At 55.8% G+C, this 15,578-nt stretch overlaps 1 protein-coding gene across 1 annotated transcript in view; it reads right to left on the minus strand.

Annotated features, from left to right (window-relative positions):
- CLCN6 (chloride voltage-gated channel 6) overlaps window positions 1–15,578 on the minus strand; it is a 282,298-nt gene that overhangs the window by 228,362 nt on the left and 38,358 nt on the right. Inside the window, exons 4-5 of the mRNA XM_068238749.1 lie at window positions 12,390–12,455; window positions 6,826–6,892 (exon numbers count right to left, since the gene is read on the minus strand). Of these exons, the coding sequence (XP_068094850.1) occupies window positions 6,826–6,892; window positions 12,390–12,455 (133 nt within the window). The remainder of the gene's footprint in view (window positions 1–6,825; window positions 6,893–12,389; window positions 12,456–15,578) is intronic.

Raw genomic sequence — 15,578 nt, forward strand, 5'->3', positions numbered from 1 at the left:
TGGCCAGCCCAGCCCAGTCCTCTCTGCAGCACCTCTCCCTGGCCAGTGTCGCCCAGTCCTCTCTGCAGCACCTCTCCCTGGCCAGTCCACCCCGATCCTCTCTGCAGCACCTCTCCCTGCCCAGTGTCGCCCAGTCCTCTCTGCAGCACCTCTCCGTGGCCAGTCCAGCTAATTCCTCTCTGCAGCACCTCTCCCTGGCCAGTGTCACCCAGTCCTCTCTGCAGCACCTCTCCCTGGCCAGTCCAGCCCAGTCCTCTCTGCAGCACCTCTCCCTGGCCAGTCCAGCTAATTCCTCTCTGCAGCACCTCTCCCTGGCCAGTGTCACCCAGTCCTCTCTGCAGCACCTCTCACTGGCCAGTGTCGCCCAGTCCTCTCTGCAGCATCCCTCCCTGGCCAGTGTCACCCAGTCCTCTCTGCAGCACCTCTCCCTGGCCAGTCCAGCCCAGTCCTCTCTGCAGCACCTCTCCCTGGCCAGTCCAGCTAATTCCTCTCTGCAGCACCTCTCCCTGGCCAGTGTCACCCAGTCCTCTCTGCAGCACCTCTCCCTGGCCAGTGTCGCCCAGTCCTCTCTGCAGCATCTCTCCCTGGCCAGTGTCACCCAGTCCTCTCTGCAGCACCTCTCCCTGGCCAGTGTCACCCAGTCCTCTCTGCAGCACCTCTCCCTGGCCAGTGTCACCCAGTCCTCTCTGCAGCTCCTCTCCCTGGCCAGTGTCACCCAGTCCTCTCTGCAGCATCTCTCCCTGGCCAGTGTCACCCAGTCCTCTCTGCAGCACCTCTCCCTGGCCAGTGTCGCCCAGTCCTCTCTGCAGCACCTCTCCCTGGCCAGTGTCACCCAGTCCTCTCTGCAGCACCTCTCCCTGGCCAGTCCAGCCCAGTCCTCTCTGCAGCACCTCTCCCTGGCCAGTGTCGCCCAGTCCTCTCTGCAGCACCTCTCCCTGGCCAGTGTCACCCAGTCCTCTCTGCAGCACCTCTCCCTGGCCAGTGTCACCCAGTCCTCTCTGCAGCACCTCTCCCTGGCCAGTGTCACCCAGTCCTCTCTGCAGCACCTCTCCCTGGCCAGTCCAGCCCAGTCCTCTCTGCAGCACCTCTCCCTGGCCAGTCCAGCCCAGTCCTCTCTGCAGCTCCTCTCCCTGGCCAGTCCAGCCCAGTCCTCTCTGCAGCACCTCTCCCTGGCCAGTGTCACCCAGTCCTCTCTGCAGCACCTCTCCCTGGCCAGTGTCACCCAGTCCTCTCTGCAGCACCTCTCCCTGGCCAGTGTCACCCAGTCCTCTCTGCAGCTCCTCTCCCTGGCCAGTGTCACCCAGTCCTCTCTGCAGCACCTCTCCCTGGCCAGTGTCACACAGTCCTGCCTGCAGCACCTCTCCCTGGCCAGTGTCACACAGTCCTGCCTGCAGCACCTCTCCCTGGCCAGTGTCACCCAGTCCTGCCTGCAGCACCTCTCCCTGGCCAGTGTCGCCCAGTCCTCTCTGCAGCACCTCTCCCTGGCCAGTGTCACCCAGTCCTCTCTGCAGCACCTCTCCCTGGCCAGTCCAGCCCAGTCCTCTCTGCATCACCTCTCCCTGGCCAGTGTCACCCAGTCCTCTCTGCAGCTCCTCTCCCTGGCCAGTCCAGCCCATTCCTCTCTGCAGCAGCTCTCCCTGGCCAGTGTCACCCAGTCCTCTCTGCAGCACCTCTCCCTGGCCAGTGTCACCCAGTCCTCTCTGCAGCACCTCTCCCTGGCCAGTGTCACCCAGTCCTCTCTGCAGCACCTCTCCCTGGCCAGTCCAGCCCAGTCCTCTCTGCAGCACCTCTCCCTGGCCAGTGTCACCCAGTCCTCTCTGCAGCACCTCTCCCTGGCCAGTGTCACCCAGTCCTCTCTGCAGCACCTCTCCCTGGCCAGTGTCACCCAGTCCTCTCTGCAGCACCTCTCCCTGGCCAGTGTCACCCAGTCCTCTCTGCAGCTCCTCTCCCTGGCCAGTCCAGCTAATTCCTCTCTGCAGCACCTCTCCCTGGCCAGTGTCACCCAGTCCTCTCTGCAGCACCTCTCCCTGGCCAGTGTCGCCCAGTCCTCTCTGCAGCATCTCTCCCTGGCCAGTGTCACCCAGTCCTCTCTGCAGCACCTCTCCCTGGCCAGTGTCACCCAGTCCTCTCTGCAGCACCTCTCCCTGGCCAGTGTCACCCAGTCCTCTCTGCAGCTCCTCTCCCTGGCCAGTGTCACCCAGTCCTCTCTGCAGCATCTCTCCCTGGCCAGTGTCACCCAGTCCTCTCTGCAGCACCTCTCCCTGGCCAGTGTCGCCCAGTCCTCTCTGCAGCACCTCTCCCTGGCCAGTGTCACCCAGTCCTCTCTGCAGCACCTCTCCCTGGCCAGTCCAGCCCAGTCCTCTCTGCAGCACCTCTCCCTGGCCAGTGTCGCCCAGTCCTCTCTGCAGCACCTCTCCCTGGCCAGTGTCACCCAGTCCTCTCTGCAGCACCTCTCCCTGGCCAGTGTCACCCAGTCCTCTCTGCAGCACCTCTCCCTGGCCAGTGTCACCCAGTCCTCTCTGCAGCACCTCTCCCTGGCCAGTCCAGCCCAGTCCTCTCTGCAGCACCTCTCCCTGGCCAGTCCAGCCCTCTCTGCAGCTCCTCTCCCTGGCCAGTCCAGCCCAGTCCTCTCTGCAGCACCTCTCCCTGGCCAGTGTCACCCAGTCCTCTCTGCAGCACCTCTCCCTGGCCAGTGTCACCCAGTCCTCTCTGCAGCACCTCTCCCTGGCCAGTGTCACCCAGTCCTCTCTGCAGCTCCTCTCCCTGGCCAGTGTCACCCAGTCCTCTCTGCAGCACCTCTCCCTGGCCAGTGTCACACAGTCCTGCCTGCAGCACCTCTCCCTGGCCAGTGTCACACAGTCCTGCCTGCAGCACCTCTCCCTGGCCAGTGTCACCCAGTCCTGCCTGCAGCACCTCTCCCTGGCCAGTGTCGCCCAGTCCTCTCTGCAGCACCTCTCCCTGGCCAGTGTCACCCAGTCCTCTCTGCAGCACCTCTCCCTGGCCAGTCCAGCCCAGTCCTCTCTGCATCACCTCTCCCTGGCCAGTGTCACCCAGTCCTCTCTGCAGCTCCTCTCCCTGGCCAGTCCAGCCCATTCCTCTCTGCAGCAGCTCTCCCTGGCCAGTGTCACCCAGTCCTCTCTGCAGCACCTCTCCCTGGCCAGTCCAGCCCAGTCCTCTCTGCAGCACCTCTCCCTGGCCAGTGTCACCCAGTCCTCTCTGCAGCACCTCTCCCTGGCCAGTGTCACCCAGTCCTCTCTGCAGCACCTCTCCCTGGCCAGTCCAGCCCAGTCCTCTCTGCAGCACCTCTCCCTGGCCAGTGTCACCCAGTCCTCTCTGCAGCACCTCTCCCTGGCCAGTGTCACCCAGTCCTCTCTGCAGCACCTCTCCCTGGCCAGTGTCACCCAGTCCTCTCTGCAGCACCTCTCCCTGGCCAGTCCAGCCCAGTCCTCTCTGCAGCTCCTCTCCCTGGCCAGTCCAGCCCAGTCCTCTCTGCAGCACCTCTCCCTGGCCAGTGTCACCCAGTCCTCTCTGCAGCACCTCTCCCTGGCCAGTCCAGCCCAGTCCTCTCTGCAGCACCTCTCCCTGGCCAGTGTCGCCCAGTCCTCTCTGCAGCTCCTCTCCCTGGCCAGTGTCACCCAGTCCTCTCTGCAGCACCTCTCCCTGGCCAGTGTCGCCCAGTCCTCTCTGAAGCTCCTCTCCCAGTCCAGCCCAGGCCTCTCTGCAGCACCTCTCCCTGGCCAGTCCAGCCCAGTCCTCTCTGCAGCACCTCTCCCTGGCCAGTGTCACCCAGTCTTCTCTGCAGCACCTCTCCCTGGCCAGTGTCACCCAGTCCTCTCTGCAGCACCTCTCCCTGGCCAGTCCAGCCCAGTCCTCTCTGCAGCTCCTCTGCCTGGCCAGTGTCACCCAGTCCTCTCTGCAGCACCTCTCCCTGGCCAGTGTCACCCAGTCCTCTCTGCAGCACCTCTCCCTGGCCAGTCCAGCCCAGTCCTCTCTGCAGCACCTCTCCCTGGCCAGTGTCGCCCAGTCCTCTCTGCAGCACCTCTCCCTGGCCAGTGTCACCCAGTCCTCTCTGCAGCACCTCTCCCTGGCCAGTGTCACCCAGTCCTCTCTGCAGCACCTCTCAAGCTCCATCAGGTTGGATGGGAAGCGTCAGTGCACAGGCATTACAAGATCTCTCCAGAGATGTTTAATGGGATTCAAGTCTGGGCTCTGGCCATGCCACTCGGTGACAGTCACAAAGTTGTCCTGAAGCCACTCCTGTGATATCCTGGCTGTGTGATTAGAGTCATTGTCCTGCTGAAAGTTTGAGTACAAGAGCGCTCTGGATCAGGTGTTCATCCAGGATGTCTCTGTAAATTGATGCAGCCATCTTTCCCTTCATCCTGACTAGTCTCCCAGTTCCCCACAGCATGATGCTGCCACCACCATGCTTCACTGTAGGGATGGTAGTGGCCTGGGGATGATGCTGCCACCACCATGCTTCACTGTAGGGATGGTATTGGCCTGGTGATGATGCTGCCACCACTATGCTTCACTGTAGGGATGGTATTGGCCTGGTGATGATGCTGCCACCACCATGCTTCACTGTAGGGTTGGTAGTAATATGAAGAAAAAGGTGCACAGGACCAACCACAGTAGGCTTCCCTGGAGTGCTCCAAGCCCCAAAAAAGTTCCACCAGACCAGTTACTTGAAGAGATGAGAGCAGCTGGGCACATCCAGTAAAAAACACGCCTTTATTAGAACAGATTAAAATCAATTTCAAAGTAACGGCATCAGTCTACCAGGAGAAAGAGGGACAAACGTGAAGATGTCAACAGCTGTTTCGCACTCAACTGTAGAGTGCTTTCTCAGGACAAAAGAGCCCCCCCCCCCCCCCCCCCCGTAGTCACCCCTTAAATAGTGTACTCACTTATTTGCAAATCGATGCGGGAGGACGCCAGACCCAGCACACCATCAAAACGCCGCACCAGCACTTCCTGGACGCCAACTGCGTTCCAGGAGGCGAAAGCGGCGTCCTCGGAAGTGGTCACCCGCAGCAAAGGACCAATCAAAGCTTAGGGTCCGACCCTTGTTAATGGCCAAACCTGCCCAGCATTGAACCCGCCCCCTACAGATCTCGAGTGACGTGTACACTCAACAGAGATCTGCGCCTATCACCATCCAGAGTGCACGAGATGCGGGGCAAACAAGCAACGCCCCCTGCACATGACGGAAGCGAGAGGCGGCCTTAGTTACTGTTACTACCTGCAGGGAAATTGACAGCACAAGCTGTCTACATGCGGGGAATATTACAGACACCAATCTGCACCACTCTTAGGGCGCAACAGGCATCAAACAAAAACGGGTATCACCCAAGCTATGAAGGACGACAGTGAAAGCTGTCACTGTAGGGATGGTCTTGGCCTGGTGATGATGCTGCCACCACCATGCTTCACTGTAGGGATGGTATTGGCCTAGTGATGATGCTGCCACCACCATGCTTCACTGTAGGGATGGTATTGGCCTAGTGATGATGCTGCCACCACCATGCTTCACTGTAGGGATGGTATTGGCCTGGTGATGATGCTGCCACCACCATGCTTCACTGTAGGGATGGTATTGGCCTGGTGATGATGATGCTGCCGCCACCATGCTTCACTGTAGGGATGGTATTGGCCTGGTGATGATGCTGCCACCACCATGCTTCACTGTAGGGATGGTATTGGCCTGGTGATGATGCTGCCACCACCATGCTTCACTGTAGGGATGGTATTGGCCTGGTAATGATGCTGCCACCACCATGCTTCACTGTAGGGATGGTATTGGCCTGGTGATGATGCTGCCACCACCATGCTTCACTGTAGGGATGGTATTGGCCTGGTAATGATGCTGCCACCACCATGCTTCACTGTAGGGATGGTATTGGCCTAGTGATGATGCTGCCACGACCATGCTTCACTGTAGGGATGGTATTGGCCTGGTGATGATGCTGCCACCACCATGCTTCACTGTAGGGAGGGTATTGGCCTGGTGATGATGCTGCCACCACCATGCTTCACTGTAGGAATGATATTGGCCTGGTGGTGATGATGCTGCCACCACCATGCTTCACTGTAGGGATGGTAGTGGCCTGGTGATGATGCTGCCACCACCATGCTTCACTGTAGGGATGGTATTGGCCTGGTGATGATGCTGCCACCACCATGCTTCACTGTAGGGATGGTATTGGCCTGGTGATGATGCTTCCACCACCATGCTTCACTGTAGGGATGATATTGGCCTGGTGATGATGCTGCCACCACCATGCTTCACTGTAGGGATGGTATTGGCCTGGTGATGATGATGCTGCCACCACCATGCTTCACTGTAGGGTTGGTATTGGCCTGGTGGTGATGATGCTGCCACCACCATGCTTCACTGTAGGGATGATATTGGCCTGGTGATGATGCTGCCACCACCATGCTTCACTGTAGGGATGGTATTGGCCTGGTGGTGATGATGCTGCCACCACCATGCTTCACTGTAGGGATGATATTGGCCTGGTGATGATGCTGCCACCACCATGCTTCACTGTAGGGATGGTATCGGCCTCGTGGTGATGATGCTGCCACCACCATGCTTCACTGTAGGGATGATATTGCCCTGGTGATGATGCTGCCACCACCATGCTTCATTGTAGGGATGATATTGGCCAGGAGATGATGCTGCCACCACCATGCTTCACTGTAGGGATGATATTGGCCTGGAGATGATGCTGGGGAGGAGCCAGGGAGCAGGCACTATGTATATATGACATGATATTACAGCACAGGTCAAGCATACAGCATGGTCCCGGGAAAGGATACAGTTTTGCACAACCTGGAATTTGATCCTTGAGAAAAGACGCACAAAGTAATCCACAAACAGACCAACCTGTGTAGAGGAAAAAATAACAAGATCAGGATTACAATATAAACAGCATTATAACTGGAAATACAGAAGTGATTACACTCAAGGAGGGTCAGACGTTCTGCCAGGTTGTCACTGCTCTCTGTGCAGATTGTCACTTGTCACAGAAAGTAGAAAAGTACGGAAGGACCACAGACAGCCATAAAACCCTGAAACCCTGCTGTAACACTGCCATGAGCATATCTGCCTGCCACGTGCTTCTGTACCTCCATACCTGTGTGTGCCAGATGCAACTACACTGTCAGCAGATTTTGTCCCATGTGACATGTAGCATGTGCTCCTCTGCCTGCCATGAGCTCCTGTGCCTCTATACCTGTGTGTGCTAGATGGCTGTGGGTACAGCTACACTGTCTGTCAGCAGATCTTGTCCCATGTGGCATGTGCTCCTCTGCCTGCCATGAGCTCCTGTGCCTCTATACCTGTGTGTGCTAGATGGCTGTGGGTACAGCTACACTGTCTGTCAGCAGACCTTGTCCCATGTGCCATGTGCTTCTCTGCCTGCCATGTGCTCCTCTGCCTCTATACCTGTGTGTGCTAGATGGCTGTGGGTGCAGCTACACTGTCAGCAGATCCTGTCCCATGTGGCATGTGCTTCTCTGCCTGCCATGTGCTCCTGTGCCTCCATACCTGTGTGTGCTAGATGGCTGTGGGTGCAGCTACACTGTCTGTCAGCAGATATTGTCCCATGTGGCATGTGCTCCTCTGCCTGCCATGTGCTCCTCTGCCTCTATACCTGTGTGTGCTAGATGGCTGTGGGTGCAGCTACACTGTCAGCAGATCCTGTCCCATGTGGCATGTGCTCCTCTGCCTGCCATGTGCTCCTCTGCCTCTATACCTGTGTGTGCTAGATGGCTGTGGATGCAGCTACACTGTCTGTCAGCAGATATTGTCCCATGTGGCATGTGCTCCTCTGCCTGCCATGTGCTCCTCTGCCTACCATGTGCTCCTGTGCCTCTATACCTGTGTGTGCTAGATGGCTGTGGATGCAGCTACACTGTCTGTCAGCAGATATTGTCCCATGTGGCATGTGCTCCTCTGCCTGCCATGTGCTCCTCTGCCTCTATACCTGTGTGTGCTAGATGGCTGTGGGTGCAGCTACACTGTCAGCAGATCCTGTCCCATGTGGCATGTGCTCCTCTGCCTGCCATGTGCTCCTCTGCCTCTATACCTGTGTGTGCTAGATGGCTGTGGATGCAGCTACACTGTCTGTCAGCAGATATTGTCCCATGTGGCATGTGCTCCTCTGCCTGCCATGTGCTCCTCTGCCTACCATGTGCTCCTGTGCCTCTATACCTGTGTGTGCTAGATGGCTGTGGATGCAGCTACACTGTCTGTCAGCAGATATTGTCCCATGTGGCATGTGCTCCTCTGCCTGCCATGTGCTCCTCTGCCTCTATACCTGTGTGTGCTAGATGGCTGTGGGTGCAGCTACACTGTCAGCAGATCCTGTCCCATGTGGCATGTGCTTCTCTGCCTGCCATGTGCTCCTCTGCCTCTATACCTGTGTGTGCTAGATGGCTGTGGATGCAGCTACACTGTCTGTCAGCAGATATTGTCCCATGTGGCATGTGCTCCTCTGCCTGCCATGTGCTCCTCTGCCTACCATGTGCTCCTGTGCCTCTATACCTGTGTGTGCTAGATGGCTGTGGGTGCAGCTACACTGTCAGCAGATCCTGTCCCATGTGGCATGTGCTTCTCTGCCTGCCATGTGCTCCTCTGCCTCTATACCTGTGTGTGCTAGATGGCTGTGGATGCAGCTACACTGTGTCAGCAGATCCTGTCCCATGTGGCCTGTGCTTCTCTGCCTACCATGTGCTCCTGTGCCTCCATACCTGTGTGTGCTAGATGGCTGTGGGTGCAGCTACACTGTCAGCAGATCTTGTCCCATGTGACCTGTGATTCTCTGTCTGCCATGTGCTGCTTTGCCTGCCATGTGCTCCTGTGCCTCCATACCTGTGTGTGCTAGATGGCTGCGGGTACAGCTATACTGTCTGTTAGCAGATCTTGTCCCATGTGGCATGTGCTTCCCTGCCTGCCAAGTGCTCCTGTGCCTCCATACCTGTGTGTGCTAGATGGCTGTGGATGCAGATACACTGTCTGTCAGCAGATCTTGTCCCATGTGACATGTAGCACGTGCTGCTCTGCCTGCCCTGCGCTGCTCTGCCTGTAATGTGTTTCTGTGCCTCCATACCTGTGTGTGCTAGATGGCTGTGGGTGCAGCTACACTGTCAGCAGATCTTGTCCCATGTGACCTGTGATTCTCTGTCTGCCATGTGCTGCTTTGCCTGCCATGTGCTCCTGTGCCTCCATACCTGGGTGTGCTAGATGGCTGTGGGTACAATAATACTGTCTGTTAGCAGATTCTGTCCCATGTGGCATGTGCTTCTCTGTCTGCCATGTGCTCCTGTGCCTCCATACCTGTGTGTGCTAGATGGCTGTGGGTGCAGATACACTGTCAGCAGATCTTGTCCCATGTGACATGTAGCAAGTGCTGCTCTGCCTGCCATGTGCTCCTGTGCCTCCATACCTGTGTGTGCTAGATGGCTGCGGGTACAGCTATACTGTCTGTTAGCAGATCTTGTCCCATGTGGCATGTGCTTCCCTGCCTGCCAAGTGCTCCTGTGCCTCCATACCTGTGTGTGCTAGATGGCTGTGGATGCAGCTACACTGTCTGCAGATCCTGTCACATGTGCCATGCATACTTCACAAGTGTCACGGTTTCCCTGTGACACTGCCAATTTAGAGGCGGGGTCACGACATCACAGGGCCACTGGTCAAATGTCCCGCCCTCACAACCCGGCCCGCCACACCATGAAAATCGGCCCGCCTGCGTGCGCTCCCTCATCTCCTCAGCCTGCGCTGCACTTACCGCTTAATTTCCTGTCTGGGTCCCCACCGCTACTTTCTACGTCCTTGGGCGAAAAGGGGAGGTGACACGCGCACGCTATCCAGCGTCCTTCCCTGTAGCCATGGTGATGAAAGGGAAGGAGATGCGATCTAGCATCCTCCCCACTGCAGACAGAGACGGGCCAGCGTCCTGGGTGTCGGGAGTGTAGCATAGCTCCCAACTGTCCCTCTTTCCTCCTCATTTGTCCCTCTTTCGGGACTTTCTCCCTCTTTCAGGACTTTGTCCCTCTTTCTATGTAAATATAAGTATTTCTCTACTAAAAAATGTGTTTGGTTGACTCTAAACTTTATTCCCATCCTTTAAATTAATATGTATTTCTTATTTGTAATTGTTAATATGAAGGGAAATGAACCAGGATAGAAAGCACCAGTGTGGTTTGAATTATAAAACAACATATTTTTCTTATGAAATATTTATGGTATGCGCGACTAGAGCCATGGTGAGGGTGTGGCCAGGGGTGTGGCAGGGGCGTAGCTTAAGTGTCCCTTTTTCTCATCTCAAAAAGTTGGGAGGTATGCATGTGCTTCTCTGCCTGCCATGTGCTCCTGTGCCTCCTCCCTCCAGCTTTAAAGAACATGCCAGAACATTCTCTAGCGCTTGTCCTATCACATATCCCCAGACACTAACAGACAGAGCTTTCCTATTACACCTTTTCCTCTAACAGAGCATGCCCAGTGATTTCTGACCATCTATGAAACACACATCGTCCATCTCACACTGGCATGTTCCCAGTTATATGTACTAGAGGGGGGGGGGGGGGGAGGGAAGGTCTTAGCTTCAGAGCAGGGAGGAGTTTGCTGGCGTTATGGATGAGAAGCAGCAAACAAGTCAGCAAGAAATGGTGGCCACTAATAATCCAATCTTTATCATCAAACCTTACCATTTCTATGTAAAGCCTCATCTACACGAGGCGATCCGGCGGCTCGATTAGCCACCGGATCGCCTCTTCCGCATCCCCGTGCGTACCCGCCGCGTCCCCGCTCGCCTGCGCGTCAGATTCAATCCCCCGCACCTCCCCGCCTGCGCCGCTCATCTTCCGCTCGATTCCCTGCCATTGTCCCCTCGTGGGGAACGAGCAGAGAATCGGCGGTGGCGAAATCCAACCTGACGGATCTTATCAATCGAGCCGCATCAGCGGCTCGATTGATAAGAAACAATCGCTCCGTGTAGACGGGGCTTAAGATAAGGGATTGCCTGAACTATCCATTCAATATATTCACTCAGTCTACCCCTATACTACATGGATTGGGTGAGATTGGATGAAAAAGATTGGATCCTTAGTGGCCACCTTCAGTATTCTGGTCACAGAAGCCATCACAGATCTTAGGGAGCAAAAGATCCAGAATTGTCTTGCGCTTGCTTTCACTATCCGCAAACCATTTACAATCAATTTGGGTACCCGGACCTGTCCCGCATGACCTGATGCAGGCCTCTAATGTGCCCAAATATGATACAATCAAGATTGTATGTGCAATTGGTAAAATGATCGACTTAGCCCCGAGAAATTGGGTATTTTGCTGCCACCACTCTCCAAATTGAAAAGCGTTGGCGAGCCCTCAAAGAAGGAAAGAGGTTACTTGCAACCTAACAGGACAGAGTTCTGGCATAGATCAGAATAATCCGGTAACAAGGGCGAAACTGGAACCAATAAAACGTTAGTTAAAAAGAATTATATCCCAAAATTCCAGAAAAGTACATCTAGCAATTGAACAGAGGATCAGCTGTAAAGAAAGAAGGGAGATTGGGCCACATTCACCAAAGCGCACACCAGTATCACCGTCACACCGCCAGCATCATCGCCGCCACACCACCAGCACCACCGCCGTACCGCCAGCATCACCGCGGCCCCGCCAGCATCACCGTCGCACCGCCAGACGTCACTAAATAATGACATCACAAGAAGGAAGCCCCGCCCAGACGTCCCTAAATAATGACATCACAAGAAGGAAGCCCCGCACAGACGCCCCTAAATAATGACATCACAAGAAGGAAGCCCCGCCCAGACGTCTCTAAATAATGACATCACAAGAAGGAAGCCCCGCTCAGACGCCCCTAAATAATGACATCACAAGAAGGAAGCCCCGCCCAGACGTCTCTAAATAATGACATCACAAGAAGGAAGCCCCGCCCAGACGTCTCTAATGACATCACAAGAAGGAAGCCCCGCTCAGACGCCCCTAAATAATGACATCACAAGGAGGAAGCCCCGCTCAGACGTCCCTAAATAATGACATCACAAGAAGGAAGCCCCGCCCAGATGTCCCTAAATAATGACATCACAAGGAGGAAGCCCCGCTCAGACGTCCCTAAATAATGACATCACAAGAAGGAAGCCCCGCCCAGATGTCCCTAAATAATGACATCACAAGAAGGAAGCCCCGCTCAGACGCCCATAAATAATGACATCACAAGAAGGAAGCCCCGCCCAGACGTCCCTAAATAATGACATCACAAGGAGAAAGCCCCGCTCAGACGCAGACACCAAAACTGTCAAATAAACTAAATTCTCTGAAAAGAATAAAGTAAAAGATTTAGGAAAAAGAAGGTCTGTACCAGTCCTGTGCAGACACCGATAGCAAAAACCACCATCCATCTGACCGCCTCGTATCTCTTCACTTTCTGAAAGACAAAATAAAACGCATAAAGTAAAAATATACTCTGTAAATCACACAACCAATCAGCTGCAAGCAAACCTTCATCTCGCCTCACAACCTAACCTGATCTCCCGGAGCCTGCTGCAACCAATCCTTCATCTATCCTCACAGCCTAGACTGATCTCCCCCCGCCTGCTGCAACCAATCCTCCTATCCTCACAGACTAACCTGATCTCCCCCCGCCTGCTGCAACCAATCCTTCTATCCTCACAGCCTAGCCTGATCTCCCCCCACCTGCTGCAACCAATCCTTCTATCCTCACAGCCTAGCCTGATCTCCCCCCACCTGCTGCAACCAATCCTTCTATCCTCACTGCCTAGCCTGATCTCCCAGAGCCTGCTGCAACCAATCCTCCTATCCTCACAGCCTAACCTGATCTCCCCCCCCCCCCCCGCCTGCTGCAACCAATCCTTCTATCCTCACTGCCTAGCCTGATCTCCCCCCACCTGCTGCAACCAAACCTTCATCTATCCTCACAGCCTAGCCTGATCTCCCCCCACCTGCTGCAACCAATCCTTCTATCCTCACAGCCTAGCCTGATTCCCCCCACATGCTGCAACCAATCCTCCTATCCTCACAGCCTAACCTGATCTCCCTCCTCCTGCTGCAACCAATCCTCCTATCCTCACAGCCTAACCTGATCTCCCCCCACCTGCTGCAACCAATCCTACATCTATCCTCACAGCCTAACCTGATCTCCCCCCACCTGCTGCAACCAATCCTTCATCTATCCTTACAGCCTAACCTGATCTCCCCCCGCCTGCTGCAACCAATCCATCATCTATTCTCACAGCCTAACCTGATCTCCCTCCTCCTGCTGCAACCAATCCTCCTATCCTCACAGCCTAACCTGATCTCCCCCCACCTGCTGCAACCAATCCTTCATCTATCCTCACAGCCTAACCTGATCTCCCCCCGCCTGCTGCAACCAATCCTTCTATCCTCACAGCCTAACCTGATCTCCCCCCCGCCTGCTGCAACCAATCCTCCTATCCTCACAGCCTAACCTGATCTCCCCCCACCTGCTGCAACCAATCCTACATCTATCCTCACAGCCTAACCTGATCTCCCCCCACCTGCTGCAACCAATCCTTCATCTATCCTTACAGCCTAACCTGATCTCCCCCCGCCTGCTGCAACCAATCCATCATCTATTCTCACAGCCTAGCCTGATCTCCCCCCGCCTGCTGCAACCAATCCTTCACCTATCCTCACAGCCTAACCTGATCTCCCCCCGCCTGCTGCAACCAATCCTTCACCTATCCTCACAGCCTAGCCTTATCTCCCCCCGCCTGCTGCAACCAATCCTTCACCTATCCTCACAGCCTAGCCTGATCCCCCCGCCTGCTGCAACCAATCCTTCTATCCTCACAGACTAACCTGATCTCCCCCCACCTGCTGCAACCAATCCTACATCTATCCTCACAGCCTAGCCTGATTCCCCCCACCTGCTGCAACCAATCCTTCTATCCTCACAGCCTTACCTGATCTCCCCCCCCCACCTGCTGCAACCAATCCTTCATCTATCCTCACAGCCTAGCCTGATTCCCCCCCCACCTGCTGCAACCAATCCTTCATCTCTCCTCACAGCCTAACCTGATCTCCCCCCGCCTGCTGCAACCAATCCTTCATGTATCCTCACAGCCTAACCTGATCTCCCCCCGCCTGCTGCAACCAATCCTTCATCTATCCTCACAGACTAACCTGATCTCCCCCCACCTGCTGCAACCAATCCTTCATCTATCATCACAGCCTAACCTGATCTCCCCCCGCCTGCTGCAACCAATCCTTCACCTATCCTCACAGCCTAGCCTGATCTCCCCCCCACCTGCTGCAACCAATCCTTCATCTCCCCCCACCTGCTGCAACCAACCCTACATCTATACTCACAGCCTAACCTGATCTCCCCCCACCTGCTGCAACCAATCCTTCTATCCTCACAGAAAAACCTGATCTCCCACCACCTGCTGCAACCAATCCTTCATCTATCCTCACACCCTAACCTGATCTTCCCCCGCCTGCTGCAACCAATCCTTCATCTATCCTCACAGCCTAACCTGATCTCCCCCCGCCTGCAGCAACCAATCCTTCATCTATCCTCACAGCCTAACCTGATCTCCCCCCCGCCTGCTGCAACCAATCCTTCACCTATCCTCACAGCCTAACCTGAACTCCACCCGCCTGCTGCAACCAATCCATCTTTTATCCCCACAGCCTAACCTGAACACCGCCCCCCCCCCCCCGCCTGCTGCAACCAAACCTTCATGTATCCGCACAACCTATCCTGATACCCCCCCCCCCCTCCCCGCCTGCTGCAACCAATCCTTCATCTATCCTCACAACCTAACCTGATCTCCTCCGCCTGCTGCAACCAATCCTTCACCTCTAATCACAACCTAACCTGAACTCCCCCCGCCTGCTGCAACCAATCCTTCATATATCCTCACAACCTAACCTGAACTCCCCATCGCCTGCTGCAACCAATCTTTCATCTATCCTCACATCCTAACCTGATCTTCCCCGCCTGCTGCAACCAATCCTTCATGTATCCTCACAGCCTAACCTGATCTCCCCCGCCTGCTGCAACCAATCCTTCTACCCTCACAGCCTAACCTGATCACCCCCGCCTGCTGCAACCAATCCATCATCTATCCTCACAGCCTAACCTGAACTCCACCCGCCTGCTGCAACCGATCCATCTTCTATCCTCACAGCCTAACTTGAACTCCGCCCCCCCCCCCCCCCCCCGCATGCTGCAACCAAACCTTCATGTATCCTCACAGCCTATCCTTATACCCCCCCTCCCCGCCTGCTGCAACCAATCCTTCGTCTATCCTCACAACCTAACCTGATCTCCCCCGCCTGCTGCAACCAATCCTACATCTATACACACAGCCTTACCTGATCTCCCCCGCCTGCTGCAACCAATCCTTCATCTATCCTCACAACCTAACCTGATCTCCCCTCGCCTGCTGCAACCAATCCTTCACCTATCCTCACAACCTAACCTGATCTCCCCCCGCCTGCTGCAACCAATCCTACATCTCTCCTCACAACCTAACCTGATCTCCCCCCGCCTGCTGCAACC

The sequence above is a fragment of the Hyperolius riggenbachi genome, chromosome 6, assembly GCF_040937935.1.
Source record: "Hyperolius riggenbachi isolate aHypRig1 chromosome 6, aHypRig1.pri, whole genome shotgun sequence".
NCBI classification, from domain to species: domain Eukaryota; kingdom Metazoa; phylum Chordata; class Amphibia; order Anura; family Hyperoliidae; genus Hyperolius; species Hyperolius riggenbachi.